The 22365-nt window shown below is 37.1% G+C and overlaps 2 protein-coding genes across 6 annotated transcripts in view; one reads left to right on the forward strand and one right to left on the reverse strand.

The window, feature by feature from the left end:
* Positions 1-22365, reverse strand: part of AIFM1 (apoptosis inducing factor mitochondria associated 1) — a 409113-nt gene that overhangs the window by 222588 nt on the left and 164160 nt on the right. The window lies entirely within an intron of this gene.
* Positions 1-22365, forward strand: part of SLC25A14 (solute carrier family 25 member 14) — a 34006-nt gene that overhangs the window by 6235 nt on the left and 5406 nt on the right. For 4 of the 5 annotated variants that reach the window (XM_050777471.1, XM_050777472.1, XM_050777473.1 and 1 more), the window contains 6 exons: positions 410-557; positions 3124-3218; positions 4805-4890; positions 12879-12974; positions 19379-19503; positions 20286-20421. In XM_050777471.1, the coding sequence (XP_050633428.1) occupies positions 410-557; positions 3124-3218; positions 4805-4890; positions 12879-12974; positions 19379-19503; positions 20286-20421 (686 nt within the window). Of the gene's footprint in view, positions 1-409; positions 558-3123; positions 3219-4804; positions 4891-12878; positions 12975-13288; positions 13382-19378; positions 19504-20285; positions 20422-22365 lie in introns of all 5 variants that reach the window. The other variant, XM_050777475.1, reaches the window with a different exon arrangement.

Consider the following 22365-nt stretch of genomic DNA (forward strand, 5'->3'; position numbering starts at 1 on the left):
TTCCTATCTTTGTGAAAATTTGGGGAGATTTTATGAGACACAGCGGTGGGGACACTTGGGGTGGGAAGGGGCAGGAGGGAGACTGATAAATGCCAGATTGAACGTTACAGATGAAATAAAAAACAACATTTAATTATTTTGCATTTATAATAGGGCAATCTTAAAGCATTTTATCATATTACAGTTTGAAGTATATTGTGGGTCAGTTGGTGCTGCCTTTGTATAGTATAATGCATTTCACTTACCACATGCAACTCATGTCCTCTGACAGTGGTATTCTACTAGAGCTCTTCTATGTGTTATTAAAAAGGACTTTGTCTTAGGATTCAAATATTGTCCTTGGCTTATATTTAGCAACAACTTAACTGTGATTCTTTGGACATACTTATAAATGAGTGTTCCTTTATAGGGACTTTCCCTGTGGACCTTACCAAAACACGACTTCAGGTTCAAGGCCAAAGCATTGATGCCCGTTTCAAAGAGATAAAATATAGAGGGATGTTCCACGCACTGTTTCGCATCTGTAAAGAGGAAGGTGTATTGGCTCTCTATTCAGGGTAAGACTGATTCTTTCCTTATATCATTAACAGAAATGCTTTTTAAAGAAGCCATAGTTTTCAGCTGTCTGATAGTTTGTGTCTGTTTCATAGTCACTATTTCAACTTGTAATTCAGTATTGATATGCCAGTTTATATTTCTCCTCCTTATAAGTCTTGAGCTTTGGATTTTGTGTTCATTTGGCTATAAGTGATAATAACATTTTAAAATGGGTATGTCGTTGCAGCATAGACTTTCTGCGGATTTCCCGAGAGTCATAATAGCCACTGTTAAAAACAGCACCAATTAATTATATATCTTTTTGTGATATCCCTCCTGAGTTGGCAAATTCTGACTTCCTTTAAAATTATCCTTTTTGAAAAAAATATTATCCTTGCAGTTTAAACAGAAAGTGCATAATGAGAGAGAGGGAGACCCATCTTTATCATCACCTTTTGATTAGCCATTTGTGGTTTACTGTCTAGTTTGTCGTTCATCTGTTGCCAGTTTCCTAGGCCACTCCTGCGTCTAGGCTACCGGTTTATTACTCAGAGAATAGATATCAGTGTTATCGTTAAACTATGTTACATCGTTAAACTATGTTAGACTTAATTTAAAAGGTAATTTTCTTGGGGGAAAAATCAAGTAGTATATCCTGAAGCATCCTGAAGATGATCCACCATCCTGATTTGTGGATCATCTGTTTCACCTTGTTCTTTCATCAGCATGTATAATCACAAGATATTTTCTTTTCTGATAGCAAGGAATAAAGTCAAAATATGCATATTTAGTCATCATTTAAAAATCCTAACCATTTGAGCTGCTGCTGTCTTTCTATTTATACCTCCTACAGTATAGTTCTGCAATTTGGAAGAATCCCAAAGGAGGTATGAATGAGAATGTCTCCAGTTTAAAGGAGAACTTAAATAGGGTGGAAGTTTGGCTCTAGTGCCTCCTTGTTGATATGATTAAAGACGTATCTGCAACTGTTAGGAAGTAGAGGTTGATTTTTTAAAAAAAATCTTTATCAGGTGAGTAATGATGTATAATTCTTTTTATACATTGCTGGATTCAATTTACCAATATTTTCTTACGGAGTTTTGCATCTAAGTTCATGAGAGACATTAGTCTGTGGTTTTCCTTTTTTGTACTGTTTTTGTCTGGTTTTGGTATCAGGGTAATACTAGGCAAAATAAGTTGGGAAGCATTCCCTCTTCTGTTTTCTGGAAGGAACTGTGTAACTTGGTGTTAATTTTAAATGTTTTGTAGAATTCCCCAGTGAAATTATCTGGGGCTGAATATTTCTTTTTGGGGAGCATCTAAATTCAGAATGCAAATTCTTTAAGGTTATCATAGTTTGGGGTGCTATAACAAAATACCATAGACTGGGTGACTTGTAAACAACCAGAATTTATTTCTCACAGCTCTGGAGGCAGGAAATCTGAGATCAGGGCGCCAGTATGGTCAGGTTCTGCTGAGGTCTCTTTTCTGGGTTGCAGACTGCCAAGACTTCTCATTGTATCCTCACATGGCAGAAAGAGAGTGAGGGAGTTCTCTGGGATCCCTTTTATAAGGGCACAAATCCTATTCATGAGGGCTTTACCCTCATGACCTAATCACCTCCTATTACCATCATATTGGGGGTTAGGATTTTAAGATCTTGATTTGGGGATGGTACAAACATTGAGTCCATTGAAGTGGGTATGAGTGTTATTCAGATTATCTGTTTTATCTAGTTGAGTTTTGGTAGCTTGTGGTTTTCAAGGAATTTGTCCATTTCTTCTAAGGTGTTGAATTTATGAGTATAAAGTTGTTTATACCATACTCTTATTGTCCTTTTAATGGCTACAGGGATTGTAGTGCTAGTCCCCGTTTCATTTTTTATTTGCATCTTCTTTTTATCTTTGTGAGTCTTGCTAGAGGTTTATCAATTTTGTTGGTTTTTTTTAAAGAGCCAACTTTTTGTTTCATTGATTTTTCTCTATTTTCCTATTTTCAATTTCATTGACTTGTGCTTTTTATTATTTTCTTCCTTTTGCTTGCTTTGGGTTTATTTTGCTCTTCTTTTTCTAGTTTCTTGAGGTAGGAGTATAGATTATTGATTTCAGACTCCCCCCTCCCTTTTTTTTTTTTTAATTTAAGCTTTTCATGCTATAAATTTCCCTCAGCACTGCTTTGGCTGCATCTCATAAATTTTAGTAGGTTGAATTTTGTTGTCATTTAGACCTGTGAATTTAAAAAGTTTCCTTTGACAGACACTTGGTCTGACCAATAGATTGTTTAGAAGTATGTTGTTTAATTTCTAAATGTTTGAGGATTTTTCTTATTGATTTCTGGTTTGATTCCATTATCTTCAGATAACATATTGTATATGATTTCAGTTCTTTAAAATGTGTTGAGGTTGGTTTTATGATCGAGAATGTTGAGTTTCTTGGTGAGTGTTTCATGAGTGCTTGAAGAAAAATCATATTCTGCTGTTGTTGGGTGGAATGAGATGGGTAGTGCAAATAAGTAGGCTGTGTAGATATGTATAATCTGCAAATACATGTTGAGAATAACTTTTTTACTTTTTTTTTTTTTTTGCAGAATTGCTCCTGCATTGCTAAGACAAGCATCATATGGCACCATTAAAATTGGGATTTACCAAAGCTTGAAGCGCTTATTTGTAGAACGTTTAGAAGGTCAGTATACTCACCCTCTTTTGAGGTGATACTCAAAGGGATTGTTGAAATCATGCTTAGTGAGAAGTGTTGGTCATGAGGTGCCTGAGAATACAGGAGAGTCACTGCAAAGACAAAGTGAGCTTGTTCTAACTTGGAATAAATCTTTGCAGAGGTGATATACGAGTTAGAGAGACCTTTTCTTCAAATTTTGTCCCTTTTCCTAGCAACAAACAAGGCACGTGATCATCCCAAAAGAAACATGGAACAATCTTGTCCAGAAAATTAATGCTATCTTCATCAATAAGAGGACTTCAACTGTAAGGCATTTTCTAGCTGGCAATTTTGATAAGCTTTTATTAGGCTACTTTCTAAATTCTGATGTACTTATGACTACCTTACGAATATTCAGCATTATCATATGTCTGTTTGCTGCTGTAGCATTTTCCATCATGATACTACACTAAATGGTTATTTTACCACAGGCCTGGGGCTGTTGGATGTTTGGGGACAGCTGGAAAGCCTTTCGGTTAGTAATGTCCTTTGAATCACTTTATTGTCCTAAAATCAACTTTTTCTGAAGCCTTTTTTGGGGGATCGTGAAGGGTTCTCTTCCACCTCTTTCTGAAATACTTTTCTTTCATAGATTCTTCACTTGGGTTTGTTTAGTTTCTATTTGTGGGGTCTTCATGGTGTGAAGGAGCGGTAAAGATTGAATTTCACTATAGAACAATGTGCTCTTTGGTTTCTTTGTTCTTTTTTCTTGCTGAGGAGATTTAGTTCTAAATGATTGTTTTTTCATATTTGACTACAGAAATCTTTTGTAAATTAACAGGCTAGGAGAGATCTCAGGCCTATCAAAATTAATATTCAGATAAGTTTTTTGTATTAGACAGAAGACTTTCTCTTTTAACATTCAGTTCCCGAATCTTTAGAGTTGACGATTACCCAGAAAAATACTTAAAAAGCATGTTAGATGTTTGAAAAGATCAAAGGGGAAATACCACCTTCTGAATTCGTGTGTGGGATATTGATAGTTATGAAGAAGAAAAGGACGTGTTCCAGCCAGTGTCCTTTAGAAATAATGATTTTTTTTTTGAGACAGAGTCTTGCTCTGTTGCTCAGCCTAGAGTTCAGTGGCACCATCTTGGCTCACTGCAAGCTCCGCCTCCCGGATTCACGCCATTCTCCTGCCTCAGCCTCCCAAGTAGCTGGGACGACAGGCGCCCGCCACCACACCTGGCTAACTTTTTGTATTTTTTAGTAGAGACGGGGTTTCACCGTGTTAGCCAGGATGGTCTCGAACTCCTGACCTTGTGATCCACCCACCTTGGCCTCCCAAAGTGCTGGGATTACAGGTGTGAGCCACTGCGCCCGGCCGAAATAATGATGTTTTTAGAAATGATTTATATTTTACAAGTTTTAACATATTTTAGCACTGAATTGAGATGTAGAAATATTTGAGTTTCTTTATTTTCCTAAGCATTTTGGTTCATTTCTAAAGTCATCTCTCTAACCAAGTTTCCCTTTCTCCAGTAGGTCAGTACTGTGTTCTCAAACTGGTACCTAATACAAGCAGACCTTTCTTTTTCTTTTCCTTTTCACAGATGAAACTCTTTTAATTAATATGATCTGTGGGGTAGTGTCAGGAGTGATATCTTCCACTATAGCCAATCCCACCGATGTTCTAAAGGTAAGAGAGACACAGTGTGATTTGAAAGGAGCATAAACTTTGAGTCAGATTTGGGTTCAGGTTCTCGCTGTGTCACTTGCCAGCTGTAGAACCTTGGGCAAATCAGTTAACTGCATTAAGCCTCAATTTCATCATTTGAAAAACAAAGATAATACAGTGTTTATAACATAGAGTTGTAAAGGATTAGCGATTATATATATATATATATATATATATACTGCCTATCATTGTACTTGGTGTAGTAGATGCTCAATAAATGGCAGTCAGTTTATTACGATATGCATTAATCCACTGGTCCTCACACTGGGGTATGCAGGGCCCTGTAGGTTCTTTCCAAGGGCTATGCAGTTTTATAGGAATCAATTTCCAGATCTCTCACATCCATTTGTACTCCATCTTAAAATTGGTCCAAGAATGAATCTGTACATAATAGCCCTTACTCAGTTTTACAAAAGAAAGGCATGTCCCTGCCTATTCTAAATCTTGGTATGGTATGTTGACCTGTGGTATAATCTAGGATGCCAAACAGAGGGGTAAATTGAAATATAGTTTTTGGAGAAGCTTACTTTAATAACTAATTTGGGTACCTTAAGTCTGTCATGCTTCTGTCTTTTCCTGTTTTATTAATATTTCTATTAAGGGTTAGATTTGGCTTTAAAATGGTATATTTTGGACTGTATTGGAATATTCTGAATTCAGAACTAGAACAGTATAGGTTGGTGGTGCTGACTTATTAAGAGTATAATTGGATTTCTTTAAGGTTTTATCAAGTCACAGACTGAAACATTTCTTTTAATATAAAATTTCATCTTATTTCATAAAAATGGTAAATATTTTCTACTTGTTAACGTGTTTAAACTTATGATTAGTTAAAAGCACTAAATATAGAATTAAAATAAGTGAGGGGAACCCAAAGTTTTAAAAAATTATTTTAAAATTATTTTAAGGGGATTGTGAGAAAAAAGTAAGAGGACACATGCTTTTTAAAATTTGACCACTAGTGAAACCACAAGTGGCTAGGTTAGCAAAGGTGAGATCTGTTTATTGCAGTTCAGAGAGGGGTTTGAGAACTGAGAGAATGACTTGAAAAACAACACATATGAAATAAACCACTGGTGGTTGATGGATTAAAAATATGAGACAGTCTTTCTGGACTAAAATGATAGTAATTTACAGAATTTTTATATCATTTTAGATTTACATAACAAGGTTTTTTTTTTTTTCAGTGTTTAGATTCAGGGAGTACATGTGCAGGTTTATTACATGGGTGTATTATATGATGCTGAGGTTTGGGATATGAATGATCCCATCACCCAGATAGTGAGCACAGTGCCCAACAGTTTTTCAACGCTTTTCCCCTCCTTCTCTCCCTGCTCTTATTATTCCCTGATGTCTATTGTTGCCATCTTTGTCCATGAGTATGCAATATTTAGCTCCCACTTACAAATGAGAACATGCTGTATTTGATTTTCTGTTCCTACACTAATTCATTTAGGATAATAGCCTCTAGCTCAATCCATGTTGCTGCAAAGGACATGATTTTGTTCTCTTTTATGACTGCATAGTATTCCATGGTGTATATGTACCGCATTTTCTTTATCCAGTCCAACGTTGGTGGGCACCTAGGTTGATTCCATGTCTTTGCTATTGTGAATAGCGCTGTGATGAACATAGGAGTGTGTGTGTCTTTTTGGTAGAATTATTTATTTTCTTTTGGATATATACCCAGTAATGGGATTGCTGGGTTGAATGGTAACTCTGTTTTAAGTTCCTTAAGAAGTCTCCAAATTGCTTTCCAAAGTGGCTGAACTAATTTACATTCCCACCAACGGTGTCTAAGCATTCCCTTTTCTCTGCAGCCTCGCCAGCGTCTGTTGTTTTTGCTTTTTAATAACAACCATGCTGACTGGTGTGAGATGGTATCTTGTTGTGGTTTTGATTTACATTTCTCTGATGATGAGTGATACTGTGCATCTTTTCATGTTTGTTGGCTGCTTGTATGTCTTCTTTTGAGAAGTGTCCATTCATCTCTTTTGCCCACTTTTTAATGGTGTTATGTGGTTTTTGCTTGTTGAATTAAATTCCTTATAGATGCTGGATACCAGATTTTCATCAGATGCATAGTTTGTGAATATTTTCTCCCATTCTGTAGGTTGTCTGTTTACTCTGTTGATAGTTTTTTTTTTTTTGTTGTGAAGAAGCTTTTTAGTTAAATCAGGTCCCACTTGTCAATTTTTTGTTTTGTTGCAATTGCTTTTGAGGACTTAGTCATACATTCTTTCCCAAGGCCAATGCCCAGAATGGTGTGTCCTAGGTTTTCTTTTAGGATTCTTATAATTTGAGGTCTTACATTTAAATCTTTAATCTGTCTTGAGTTAATTTTTGTATATGGTGAAAGGTAGGGGCCCAGTTTTATTCTTCTGCATATAGCTGGTCAGCTATCCCAGCACCATTTATTGAATAGGGAGTCCTTTCCCCATGCTTATTTTTGTTGACTTAGAACAAGTATTTATGAAGATAATTTAATTGAAGAGTTCCTTGTTCCTCTTACTCTCAGCAGACAACCCGACCTCCTATGGCCTGGCCTTATACCTCTCAATTTCGTGTCCTTTCTACCCTACATGTGTAAACTTCCATCTTACTGTAGTGGTTTTCCAGACCAGACCAGTATTACCTGGGAACTTGTTAGAAATGCAAATTATCAGGCCCCATCCCACACCTACTGTATCAGAAAGGGTAGGATGGGGCCCAGCAGTCTGGTTTGACAAGCCCTTCAAGTGATTTTGATACATGCTTAAGTTTAAAAAAAAACCTGGTTACTCTACTTTTATTCACTTCTGTTTCATCAGGGACCTTTCTCTATCATTTGTCCTCTTTCTCTTCAGTGTCCTCCTCTTTACTGGTTATCTGCTCTCAAATGATAACTATGGTCAAATCGCTCTATCCTAAAATATTTTCTTGACCCTCTGACTTCAAAACACCATGCTATCTCTTTCCTTACCTTCTCATTCAGATTTTACAAGAGTAATCTTTACATTTCACATTTCCTCCATAACCTGCTGTAATCACTCCTGCTACTTGATTGAAATCACTCTCCGCAGGGTCATCAGTAATGTCCTCATTATCCAATCCAGTGGACATTTTAGTTCTCATCTTACTTAACCTATTTTGACTAATTACTTCTACTTGAAGTTCTTTTTTGGTTTTGTTACTACACTATTTAGATTCTTCTAGTTTTCCTATTCCTTAGTTTCATTTGTGGGCTTCCTTTTTATGCATATACTTTAAATCTTTTTCTTCTTCCACCCAAGGTTCCATCTTTAGCTCTTTTCTCCTCTTCAGTCTTTCCCTGGTGGCCTTTTTCATTCTTTTTAAAAATCTTCTTCTTCTTCTTCTTCTTCTTCTTCTTCTTCTTATTATTATTATTATTATTATTGAGATAGAGTCTCACTCTGTTGCCCAGGCTGGAGTGCGGTGGCACAGTCTGGGCTCACTGCAAGCCGTGCCTCCTGGGTTCATGCCATTCTCCTGCCCCAGCCTCCCAAGTAGCTGGGAGTACAGGTGCCTGCCACCACGCCCGGCTAATTTTTTGTATTTTTAGTAGAGACAGGGTTTCACCATGTTAGCCAGGATGGTCTCGATCTCCTGACCTCGTAATCTGCCTGCCTCGGCCTCCCAAAGTGCTGGGATTACAGGCGTGAGCCACTGTGCCCGACTGCCTTTTTCATTCTTAATACTTTAGCTCTCACTGTACCAGTTAGGTTATAGGCTAAGCTACTGTCACAAAGAAACTCAAAAATAAAACGTCTCCATATACAAGTTTATTTCTCTCTCATGTAACCATCTAGAGGACTGCAGTTAATGCTGGTAAGGCAGCACTACTTCATGTATTCATCCAGGATCCAGTTTTCTTCATTTTTGTTGCACTGCCATCTCCTAGGGCAGGGATTGGCAAACTACTGTCTGTGGGCCAAATCTGACCCACTCCCTGTTGTAAATAAAGTTTTATTGGAACGCAGCCACTCCATTTGTTTATTTATTGTCTTAAAGCTTTTGTGCTTCAGTGGCAGAGCTGAGTAGTCACAACAGAAGTTATAAGCCCTGCAAAGTCTAATATATTTACTGTCTGGACCCTTATAGAAAATGTTTGTTGACCCCTGTCCTGTGGTATTATTTTAATCTGTATAGTTGAAGTTGGAGCACCATCAAACCTTCATTCCAGCCCATGGGAGAGAGTAAAGGGAAAGCAGTTTCCTTTTGATTTGTCAAAAATAAAATCAGGAAAAGTTTTAAAGTTTATTGTATGCAATAAGAGAAAGTACAGATCTTGATCCAGGATACTTCAAACCGAGTGATAACAAACTTATCTTACAGTACAGTTTATAAAGCAGAAGGGCAGAAACATTTTGACCTTTTTTGTGATCGACTGTTATAAATTATCCTTCTTTTAAAGGCAAACAGCTGTGTAAGGTGATTGTCTATAGTTATTGGTTTCATTTCACTGAAGCATTCTGACAAAGATATAAAGCTTATGTTTTGTTGTTATGATTAGAGATAGCAGTTCTGAAGAAATAGGAAGACTTAAGTTTCGGTTCCCTGATGATGGGTGTCTGGTCTTGGGCTTTATCTCAATTGTCGCCTCCATTTTTATCTTTAACAGTTTAAATCTTTAAATATGTAGTTTTTGATAAGCAATTCCAAACATATGAGTGAGTAGAAAATAACATAGTACATTGAACATCTTTGTACACATCACCGAGATAGCTTGAGATTTTGCTAGACGTGCTTTTTTATTCCCTGTTTCTGAATTATTTTAAGGCACATTCCAGACGTTGTCATTTTTCCCCCCTATACTTCGATGTGCATCTCATAAAAGGAATATTTTTCTATATAACCGCGATGCTATTGTTACATTGAACAAAATTAACATTTATTCATTAATAACATCTAATAATCTGTGTTCACATTTCTAGACTATCTTATATTTTACAGTTGATTTGTTTAACTTGGGTTCCAAAGCCTATGCATTATATTTAATTGTTATGTTTCTTAAGTCCCTTTTATTCTAGAGTACCCTACTCCTGTCCATATACCTTTTATTTATTTATTTATTTATTTGCTTTTTGCCATTAACTTGTCAAATAAATGGGATCAGCTCTCCTTTAGAATTCCCAAGTTTTGGATTTGTCTTTTGTAATTTAGTCCTCTAAATCTTCTATCTCTGTAAAAGGAAGGTTTCTGTAAAGGTCATACTGAGTCATGTGAGGAGGCACACAGTGTTTAGTTGTCCCAATATAGGTATGTTAAGATTGATCAGTGGGTTCAGGCGTGACAGTCCGATTTCTCCTTTGTAGTTTCCTGTCAATCCTTCATCTAATGGTTTCATCCATTGGTGACTATTACCTGAATCAATTGTTTCATTTAAGGTCGCAAAGTGGTGATTTTCTGATTCCATCATTCCATCCATGTTTCTTAGCTAGAATTCTTCTGCAAGGACAACCTTTCTTTTTTTTTTCTTTTTTTTTGAGACGGAGTCTTGCTCTGTCGCCCAGGCTGGAGTGCAATGGCGTGATCTCAGCTCACTGCAACCTCCATTTCCTGGGTTCAAGCAATTCTGCCTCAGCCTCTCGAGTAACTGGGATTACACAGGTGCACACCACCACGCCTGGCTAATTTTTGTATTTTTAGTAGAGACGGGGTTTCGCTATGTTGGCCAGGCTGGTCTCAAACTACTGACCTCAGGTGATCTGCCCACCTTGGCCTCCCAAAGTGTTGGGATTATAGGCGGCCAAGGACAACTTTTTCTCATTTAGTAGGGCGTTTGGCTATTCTGAAATACAGGTGATTTCCTTCTAAGCAAGACACTGGGAAGTTTCAACCATTATTTCTGTTCATGTTCCATTCTGAAAGACTTAGTTCTATGGCTACATCTAGCTGCAAGAAAGGAGAGTAGATTTTGGGAGACAACTCATATCTACCACACTACCCAGACCTGCTGGGTCATCTAAACTAGAAACCTAGATCATCTTTGATTCTTCTCTATCTTTGCTTCCTTCTAGTATTGGATTAGATACCAAGTTTCTACAGATTTTGCCTCATCTATCTTTCTCAACTCTGTCCTTTCCGCACCATTCCTCTTGTAGGGCCTCATCTCAGTAGCCTCCTAACTTGTCCCTTCACTCTAGTGTGTACTCCACTTCCTCAACCCATCCCCAGGTGAAGCTAGAAAGATCTATCTAAATCCATATCTGATCTACTATGTACTGCTTCTTTGCCTTTGTGCATGTAGCACTTTCTTCCTGAAATGTCTTTCTCATTTTCCTGGTGAATTTGTCCTTCAAGACAAGGCTCATAAACAGGGACAGGACTAGGGCAAAACAAGTAAGGCAGTCCCCTTTGATGCAGAATGTAAGAAGGTGCCACAAAACTCAGTAATCAATATAAACAACATTTGTATGCAGTTATTTTTAAGTAATCAAAATTAATGCAAAAAATTCATGATGAACCAGATACCAAGATTTCATATAACTCATCTCATTCACCTCACTCTAATCCTGGCCCTGTTGATTCCTAGCTTTAGTTAAATTTGATATTTGATTCATCATGGCTTTTTGTGGATTAATTTTGGTTAAAAATATCATATTGAGACATCATTTATCTTGATTACTGAGTTTTTCTTGCACTCCCTAACATTTCATGCCTAAGAAAAGATTAATTTTGGTTAAAAAATATCATATTGAGATGTCATTTATCTTGATTACTGAGGTTTTCTTGCACTCCCTTACATTTCATGCCTAAGAAAAGCACTTCACTTGCCTCATGCTAGTCCCTGTGTTGCTCAGGAATCACCTCCTTAAAGAAGTGTTCTACTTACCACAGTGTATTAGTAGTTTTGATTTGTCTTTGTGACAGTTTGTATCTTGATTTAATGGGTTTAGGTTTTTATAATTATATTTTAAAACTCTTAGTAGTAACAGTTAACTTTCTGCATAAAAGCATGTTGCCATTACATGACTTACTAAATACATTTGTTGAAACCTAGAATGGTAGCATAAAAATCAGGCCTACATTTGGGCCACTAGTATTTAGTGACTGACTACTAGGATTGTATGTGTGCAGAGTCTGTGGGGAATTGTACCAAACCTTTTACACGGCCATTTAATGCTATCTTTCCTTTCTTGCAGCTCTGAAAGGCCACTTGGCAGAATATAATATCATGCTTTTTATAAATAGAACTCAACTTAAGGTCTCATAAACATAAAATTATATTTTAAAACACATTTTTCCTTTTTATAATTACATAAGCAATGCATGTTTAATGTAGAAAAATGTGGAAGGCAGAAAAAACACAAAAGAGAAAAATGCTTACTTGTAGCCTCACCACTCAGACATAAACCACTGTAAGTATTTAGTTTTATATGTTCACCTCATCTCTTTGCTGTGCTTATGGATATTTTTAAGTTTACATGTTTTTAATAAAAATGATATAGTACTTTGCAATATTTTTTTTTCTGGTTAGCAATTTTTGATATCTTTCAGTGTCAGCAAATACCATTGTACAACAAAATTTTATGGCTCCATAGTATTCTATTAAATGAATGTATAATTTCTGTAACCAATCTGTGTAGTTGTTGTTTTTGGATATTAAGTTGTTTCTAATTTTTCACTAAATGAGTCATTTTTTAGTCCTGCTGAGCACTTGTTCTTTCTTTTCCCCAGATTTTCTTCTAGCTCCAGAAATAATAGACTTAGTGTGAGGAATGTGAGGCTGATGAAAATCATCTTTATAAAATACACTTTGACACAAATTCTTTTTCTATACAGTTTAACTAATTAACTTTATCATAATAGCAGATATTTTTCTGGGATTCCCGAATACTGCTTTTTACATTTTAGATAAATTTAAAATGAATTTAAAGGAATTTAAAATGAATTTAGCATTTTGGTTCTCTCTGACAAAATAAAATGTTCACCTCTTTTCATTTTAGATTCGAATGCAGGCTCAAGGAAGCTTGTTCCAAGGGAGCATGATTGGAAGCTTTATCGATATATACCAACAAGAAGGCACCAGGGGTCTGTGGAGGGTAAGTACTCTTTTCCTGCTATTATTCTACACTCCTCAGTTCCTATAATTTGCAAAGAATACTTTTTTAATATAAAGACATAAAATCGTGAATTATAATCCAGAAACTAAGGTAAGAAACTCCTCATCTCCTTTGAAAGGCCCAAAACTTATCATTGGCCTTTTATTTCTGCATAATGTTTAGGGATTATATAGGTGGGGAAAGCTATTACATTATTTGAGATGGTCATTTTGATCATATTCACAGTGAATGTAGTTGTTCAGTGTATTTTTTTTGCCAGTTTTGTACTAACACGATGACGTATGTCTTTGTAGTGTTTGTGTTCAAAAGCTGTTACTGGCCGTGTGCTGTGGCTCATGCCTGTAATCCCAGCACTTTGGGAGGCCAAAGCGGGTGGATCACTTGAGGTCAGGAGTTCGAGACCAGCCTGGCCAACATGGTGAAAGCCCATCTCAACTAAAAATACAAAAATTAGCCAGACATGGCAGTGTACGGCTGTAGTCCCAGCTACTCAGGAGGCTGAGGCAGGAGAATTGCTTGAGCCCTGGAGGTGGAGGTTGTAGTGAGCCAAGATCATGCCACTGCACTCCAGCCTGGGTGACAGGGCGAGACTCTGTCTCAAAAAAAAAAAAAAAAAAAAAAAAAGAGCTGTTACCTTAAACAATTTTTTAACCTAAAAAGTATAACATGTACTGTAAAATATTGAGAAAATGTAGAAAAGTAAAAAGAAAAAAATCCAGTAGTCCCACTGCCTAGAGATAATTTCTGTTAAACTTTTTGTCATATTATCTTTCAGTCTTCTATCTATACTTTGCTTTGCATCACTGTTGCTCTAACTTTTTAATCCCTAAGTGTTGTAATATTAATAAGATTATTAGTAGAATATACAGAGAGAGTGGAATGGGAAATCTTTAATAGACTTTTAAATAAAAATGAGAGCTTTGCTATTTTTCTTCCTTTATAATTTTTCATAACAAAAATTTCAAGCATAAGGAAAAATTGAAAGAATAGAACTGCTGGGCGCGGTGGCTCAAGCCTGTAATCCCAGCACTTTGGGAGGCCGAGGCGGGTGGATCGCGAGGTCAGGAGATCGAGACCATCCTGGCTAACACAGTGAAACCCCATCTCTACTAAAAAAAATACAAAAAACTAGCCAGGCGAGGTGGCAGGCGCCTGTGGTCCCAGCTACTCGGGAGGCTGAGGCAGGAGAATGGCGTGAACCCGGGAGGCGGAGCTTGCAGTGAGCTGAGATCCGGCCACTGCACTCCAGCCTGGGCGACAGAGCGAGACTCCGTCTCAAAAAAAAAAAAAAAAAAAAAAAGAAAGAATACAACTATGAAATACATACCTGTGAGCTGGATTCGATGACTGTTAAAGTTTGGTCGTATTTGCTTTATCTGTTTATGTGTATACACACAAACACTCTCTCTTTTAAGCTAAGCTAAATGAAAGTAGGTTGCAGACATCATGGCACTCAATTAAATACTTAATTATGCATCTCCTAAGAATAAGGATATTCTTCTACATAATAATACCATTATCATATCTAAGAAAATTAACAAGTCCCTAATACCTAATATCTAGCCCATATTAGAATTTCCTGTTAATGAGACCAGGCTAATTCAAAATTTATTTTCTTCCTTCCTTCTTTTTTTTTTTTTATTTGACAGAGTCTCGCTTTGTTGCCTGGGCTGGTCTTGATCTCCTGGCTTCAAGTGATCCTCTGGCCTTGGCCTTACAGATGTGAGCCACCATGCCTGGCCAGGCTAGTTTTCTTATAAAATGTTTCCTGATTGTGTTTAAGTTGTTTCTCTGTCTTTTGTATTTCCTATAAACTGTAAGTAGGGTATATTGGCTTGATTAGATTCATGTTAAACGTTTTTGATAAGGGTGCTTCATAGGTGATGCTGTGTATTTCATACCGCATCACAGCAAGAGGCACATAATATTAGTTTGTCCCATGATTAGTGGTACCAAGTTTGATTATTTGGTAAGATAACGTCCACCAGATCTCGCCATTGTAAAACATAAGTTTTTTTTTTTTTTTTCCCTCCTTTGCAATTAGCAAGTAATCTGTGAGGTGATAATATTCTAGTAACGTGCATATATCCTAATATCTAATCACCTTTCATCTAACTAATGGTCTTTGCATCCATTAATGGTCCTTGAGGTTTGCTTTTTGGTAATAGCAGGGTACACTTTCTTGATATATCTAATTTAAAGCCAGAAAATAGAACTAACTAGAACTTTCTCATAAACTGATGATAAGGAACAAAAACAGAGGAATAAATAGAATTGGAGATTTTTTCACAGGAGCATAGCTACTTTATATTTTATTGTAGTAAAAAGTAGGCATAACATAAAATTTGCCATCTTAACCATTTTCGATGGTTCAGTAGTGTTAAGTACATTCACATTGTTGTACAACTGATCTCCAGAACTCTTTAGGTCTTGTAAAACTGAAACTCTATACCCATGAAGCAGTTCCCCATTTCTCCTTCCCCTAGCCCCTGCCAACCCCATTCTATTTTCTGTCTCTATCAATTTGATTATTATAGGTACTTCATGTAAGTGGAATCATATAATATTTATCTTTTTGTGACTGGCTGATTTTATTTAGCATAATATTCTCAAGGTTCATCCATGCAGTAGCATGTGTCAGAATTTCTTCCTTTTTAAGGCTGAATAATATTCCATTGTATGTATATACCACATTTTGTTTATCCATTCAACCATTGATGGACATTTGAATGGCTTCTGCCTTTTGCCTATTGTGAATAATGCTGCTGGGTAAATGGGTGTGCAAATATCTTTTTTAGACCCTGCTTTCAATTCTTTTGGTTATATAGCCAAAAGTGGAATTGCTGGATTATGTGGTAAATCTATGTTTATATTTCGAGAAGCTGAACATAACTGTTTTTATGATCCAGGCTACTTACATGATCTAGGCACCTAACATAAAGAAGCAAAGTACATTGTTGAATGTATTCTTCTGAGACAGACATGTTTTATTTGCATGTTAAAAATACAGGACTTAGTTTTCATTTCAACAAGAAAATATGTTTGCATTTTTCTTCAAACATGCTCATCTTTGTTTGTTTTATCTTCTCGCTCTGATTGTAACATGAATAATGAAAACATTTCACTTTCTTCCTAACTTCATTGTAAGAAAAAATAGCACGAGTACAATAACAAGGTATAACTAGCACTTACCACAGATTTGGAGAGAGAGTAGCGTGGTGGGGACTGTGGTCCTGGAAAGCACAGTCCCCATTGAGAGAGGACAGCTACTCCTTAGCTCCAGCCCATTGCTGCCATGCGTTGACGGTGAGCCCAGTGTGGTCAAATTTTCTGGCCTTTCAAGAGATGCTGGAAATCTGCATTTCTGTGTGAAATATCCTGATTTTTACATATTAACAGCCAATTCAGTCTTTTGGAAACACTGTGGGCCACTCAAAACATGTCTATAGCCTGATTTTGGACTGTGGGCTCCAGTTTGGGGCCTTTGTTCACCAAAGCAGTCTTCTGTGAAGGGTGCCCTCTTTATGAGAAGCAGGTCAAAGAGCCAGCAAGGAAGGCACCCTTCGGCTAGCCAGCCATATCAGCACAATCAAGCATCTTGGCACAGCTGTGTCACTTCCACTTCATTTTATTTATTTATTTATTTATTTATTTATTTATTGAGACGGAGTCTCGCTATGTCACCAGGCTGGAGTGCAGTGGCACGATCTCAGCTCACTGCAACCTCCACCTCCTGGGTTTAAGCGATTCTCCTGCCTCAGTCTCCTGAGTAGCTGGGATTATTATTATTAGTTTTTAAAGTGAAAGCAAGTTTATTAAGTAAAGGAATAAAGAATGGCTACTCCATAGGCAGAGCAGCCCCACTTTATAAATTGAGTTTGGGAACTTAGAGATAACTGAAAACTTTTTAATATAGTAATTATCCCAGAAAGCAGATGTCCACATGGTATGTTATTTTCAACTTTAAATGACACCTAAACACAATTATAAAAGTAAAACATTCATTGTGAAAATGTGAAAAGAAATAGATAGGCATAAAAATGAAAATTAACATCTCTTATCCTAATACCAGAGGAAAAAAATATTTTGATGTATTTCGTTCTAATCCTTTCTAAGAATTTGGCATGTGCGTGTATACCTTTTCCCCTGAAGATAGAATAATACTATATATAATTTTATGCCTTGCTTTATTTAACGTGCTATCATAAGCATTTTCTTGTGTCGTTAATAAATGTGTCTTTTAATGTACTAGCAACCCTGTGTTGTAATGGGAGCTGTGATAGGAACATCATGCTAGCGAGTGAAACCCTGGTAATGTTACCACAGCAGGAGTTGTTAGCAAAGGACCACTTTCCCTTGACTTTTTCTCTTGCTTCTTCATACCTTTGCTGTCACCCTAGTGTTTGTCCTTTCTGCACATCTGAAAATTCTGTGAGTTAAACTTGAAAGCTGTCTTCCCCCCACTGATTTTTGCTTCATGATTTTATTTATAACAGCTTTATTGGGAAAATTCACATATTATAATGATAATTCCCAAATTCTTTATTGGGATAATTCACATAAAAGTATGCGATTTAATTGTTTTTAGTGTATTCACAGATTTGTGCAGCCATTACCATTGTCTAAGTTTAGAACATTTTCACTGGGAGGCCGAGATGGGCGGATCACGAGGTCAGGAGATCAAGACCATCCTGGCTAACAAGGTGAAACCCCGTCTCTACTAAAAATACAAAAAAAAAAAAAAAAAAAAAATAGCCGGGTGTAGTGGCGGGCGCCTGTAGTCCCAGCTACTTGGGAGGCTGAGGCAGGAGAATGGCGTGAACCCGGGAGGCGGAGCTTGCAGTGAGCCGAGATCGTGCCACTGCACTCCAGCCTGGGCGACTGAGCAAGACTCCGTCTCAAAAAAAAAGAAGAAGAAGAAAAAAAAAAATTTTCATTACCAAAAAGAAACCCTTACCCTTTACCCATCACTTCTCATTTCTCCCAGCCCTCCTAGCTGCAGAGAACCACTACTCTACTTTCTGTCTCTATAGATTTGCCTGTTCTAGGTATTTCATGTAAATGGAATCAGGCAATATGTAGACTTTTGTGACTGGCTTCTTCCACTTAGCATACTGATTTTAAGGTTTATCCATGTTGCAGCATGTATCAGTACTTTATTCTTTTTTATGGCTGAATATTAATTCCATTGTGTGGATATGCCATATTGTATTTGTCCCTTCATCAATTAATGAGGATTTGGGTTCTTCGCACATTTTAGCTATTATAAATACTGCTATGAACATTTCTGTACACATTTTTGTATGAACATATATTTTCAGTTCTCTTGGGTATATACCTAGGTGTAAAATCGCTTGCTCATATGGTAATCTGTGTTTAACTTTTTGAGGAAATGCCAAATTGTTTTCTACAGTGGCTGCCCCATAGCATGTAAGGGTTCCTATTTCTTCACTTCCTCACCAACGCTTGCTCTTTTACTTATTTATTTATTAATTAATTTTTTTTTTTCGAGGCAGGATCTTGCTGTGTTGCCCAAGCTGGAATGCAGTGGTGTGATCATGGCTCACTGCAGCCTCAGCCTCCCAGGCTCAGGTGATCCTCCCACCTCAGCATCTCAAGTAGCTGTGACTACAGGCACATGCCACCATGCCTGGCTAATTTTAAAATCTTTTTAAGAGATAAGAGTCTTACTGTATTGCCCAGGTTTGTCTAGAATTCCTGCTCAAGTGATCCTCCTGCCTCAGTCTCCCAAAGTGCTGGGATTACAGGCATAAGCCACTGCACCTAGCCTTCTTTTACTTAAAAGAAAAATCATTATAGTCCTCCTAGTAGGTATGAAGTGGAATGTCCTTGTGGTTTTGATTTGCATTTCCCTAGGGACTAATGATGTTTAGCATCTTTTCATCTGCTTATTGGCCATTTGTGTATCTTTTTTGAAGGAAATATCTTCAGGTCTTTTGGCCGTTTTAAAATTGGATCGTTTGCCTTTTTTGTTGTAAGAGTTCTTTATATATTCTTGACACCAGTCCCTTATCAGATATATGAGTGGCAAATGTTTTTTTCCTTGTGTGTGTTGGCTCTTCACTTTCTTGGTGGTGTCTTTTGAGTCACAAAAGTTTTTAATTGTGATGAAGTCCAGTTGATCTTTTTCTTTCTTTTGTCTTTTGTGCTTTGGGTGTCATATCAATTATTTTATTTTTAGTATAGCAAGTGAATTGGAAATTTGTAAATGTTCCCTTATTAGTCATTGATTTGAAAGAGTGACCTGTGTACTTCAGACTTGTATTTTTCTGTTACTTTTCAACTCCTGACCTATTTTGTTCACTCTAAGACATCATTCCCTTTATATTTCCTTGGTGCCTAATGTCACTTGTGTTTTGTAGGGTGTGGTTCCAACTGCTCAGCGTGCTGCCATCGTTGTGGGAGTAGAGCTACCAGTCTATGATATTACTAAGAAGCACTTAATATTGTCAGGAATGATGGGTGATACAATTTTAACTCACTTTGTGTAAGTAGGATGGGATGTGCTCATTTTATTTCCAGCATTTTGAGTACAAAAAGTCTCTTTTACTGAAATCCTCAGGTGGAATTTGATAACTGGTACGTATGGCCTAAATACCCTTGTCTCTTCTATTATCAGAACTTCAAGCCTTGTGAACACTTTATACTTCACAGAAATCCCAGGTGCTGTGGGGGCTTGGGTACTTGGGAATATTTTCTAATACAGCAGCCTATCAGAGGTCTGTCTGATTTACATTTGTCCATACACAGCCTCTATATCTAATAAGCACATCTATTATTTGCTTTGGTTAATTTTGTTTGAGAAAGCAAACTTTTCTCAATGGGAATCAGAAAAAAAGGGGTAAATAAGGTCTGTGAAACTAAAGCACAGTTTTTTGGCTAAAGACTGTTGCTAATCTCACTTTACGTTTTCTTTGTCTTGCAACCCTTATGATAATTTTGTTACTCAGATACATTTGGCATATGATGCTGTGGTTTGAAAAATTTATGTAACTAATAGGTGGTGCATGATGCTTTCTACTTAGGAATCTTATTAGGTTTAGAAACTCTCCTTTTAAAAAGAGGCTGAGTTTCAGATTGAAAACTGAAGCCTTTGAATGATGTCTCTTTAGAAAAATTTCCTGTCTCTTTAGATTGTAATGAAAGGCCAAGTGCCAGGTTTTATCTGATGGGTCTGACTTATATTGTACAGTTTACATTTAGCCTAATTTCTGTTTAAGTGGGCAGGGAGTGGAAGTGGGGTCAATCTACTTAAACTTTTCCTTTCAGTTCCAGCTTTACATGTGGTTTGGCTGGGGCTCTGGCCTCCAACCCGGTTGATGTGGTGCGAACTCGCATGATGAACCAGAGGGCAATCGTGGGACATGTGGATCTCTATAAGGGCACCGTTGATGGTATTTTAAAGGTAAGTACATTGTGGATTTGGGTTACAATTTGGTTTTCTTTGATGTCTTAGACCTTCCTTCAGTTCTTATTATTAGTTGCTACATACCATTTTGAAGATGAAAGAATCATATTTTTTAGTAGCTTCTCAGTTATTCCCAGGTAGAAAAGCTGTCTCCTTAGCAATCTGCTAATTTGCAGTGGTATTTAATATAATGATTCCCATTTGAATGCTTTAAAATACAGGATACTTTTATTAATAGTATCATGTAGAATTAGTGATAGAAAAGACAGTATATCCCCCATTTGCCTACTTCATACAACACAGAGACCCTGCAATAGATAACTCAGTACTTAAGGAAAAAAGCCTGTACTTTATTTCAGTTCAGGGTTATGCTGTTGTTCACTCTGGCTTTGAAAGTTCCTGCTGTTGTGTTTGTGGGAACTGAATATTCTAAAAGTATTACGTAATTACTGGTGATATTATTGCTACTGAAAACAAATTGAGGCTAAAATATGATGTTGCCATATGGTTTCTCTCCTATTATCAGTTTTGTTTAACAATATTACATATTAGAGACCATTTTAGTAGTTAGAGAGAAATTACAGATATTACAAAAGTACTATAGGTATACAAACAGATAATCAGTATAGCCTAATAAGTGATAAACTCAGAGTTCTCAATTTGGAAGCATTGAGATAGGCTCCCTGTAGATGGTGGCATCTTGAATAACAATAACTCACATCCACTTAGTGCTTTTTTGTGTGTCAGGAACTGTCCTTATGAGACTTACGTGTATTCGTTCATTGAATCCTCACCATTACCCCACGAGGTAGACACTGAAGCACTGAAAAATTAAGTAAGCTGCCTAAGGTTTCACAGCCACTAAGTAGAACTGGAATTTAAACTCGGATCATTTGACCTCAAACTGACATTTACCTCTCCATTATGGTGCTTTCCTCATATTGGTGGCCAAGGGTTAGATTATAAAGGATACTGAATGCTATATTGAGGTGCTTGAAATTTTTTTTTAACTTGTCAGGGAGCTGTTGAAAGTTTTTAATCAGATTAGCTTTGCATTAAATAGATCACTTTGGCTTTGTGGAGACTAGATCTACCACAGTGGTTCCTCATCTTGGGTACACATTGGAATCACTTGGGGGAACTTTCTCAGCTCCCTCCTCTACCTTAGACCAATTAACTCAAAACCTGCGGAGTAAGGTCCAGGTGTCAATATTTTAAACTATATCAGGTGACTGCAATGTTCACCCAAGGTTGAAGACTACTAAGGGGATAAGCCTGGAGCAGTGATTCTTAAAAGTTTAACATGCATCAGAATCACCTGGAGGGCTTGTTAAACTGCCGTTCACTTGGACCCATCTCCAGATTCTGATTTAGTAAGTATGGAGGGGGACCTGGAAATTTGCATTTTTAACAAATTCCCATGCAATACTGATGCTGCTAGTCTGGAGACCACACTTTGAGAACCACTGACCTACAGATAGGGAAGCTGAATAGAAGGCTCTTGTAATCTGAGAAAGAGGGGATGAAGGCCTGAACTTGAGCATGATAATGGAGATATAGAAGGTGGGACAGAGTCAAGAAAGAATTAGTTGATAGAGTCAACAGGATTTGGTTGACTAGATGTGGAGAGGTGTGGGAGAAAGGAGGTGTCAAAGATAAATTCTGGGTTTTTGGAGTTGGTGACCAGGTGGTGACATTCATTGACAGAGGCATCACAAGAGGAGCAGGTCTTGGGGGAGACATCATAGTTTTGGATACTCAGTTTGATATGCATGAGGAAAATCCAGTGGATACATTTGGATATTCTAGCCCTGACTCAAGACAGGGTTCGTGGATATAGATAAAAGCCCATGGAGTCATTAGCACACAGGTGGTATATAACTGTGGAGAGAGTTGACCAAGGAGAGTAGGTAGAAGAGTTCACAACCTTTTTGCCTTCCC

The sequence above is a fragment of the Macaca thibetana genome, chromosome X (genome assembly GCF_024542745.1).
Source record: "Macaca thibetana thibetana isolate TM-01 chromosome X, ASM2454274v1, whole genome shotgun sequence".
Lineage (NCBI taxonomy): Eukaryota > Metazoa > Chordata > Mammalia > Primates > Cercopithecidae > Macaca > Macaca thibetana.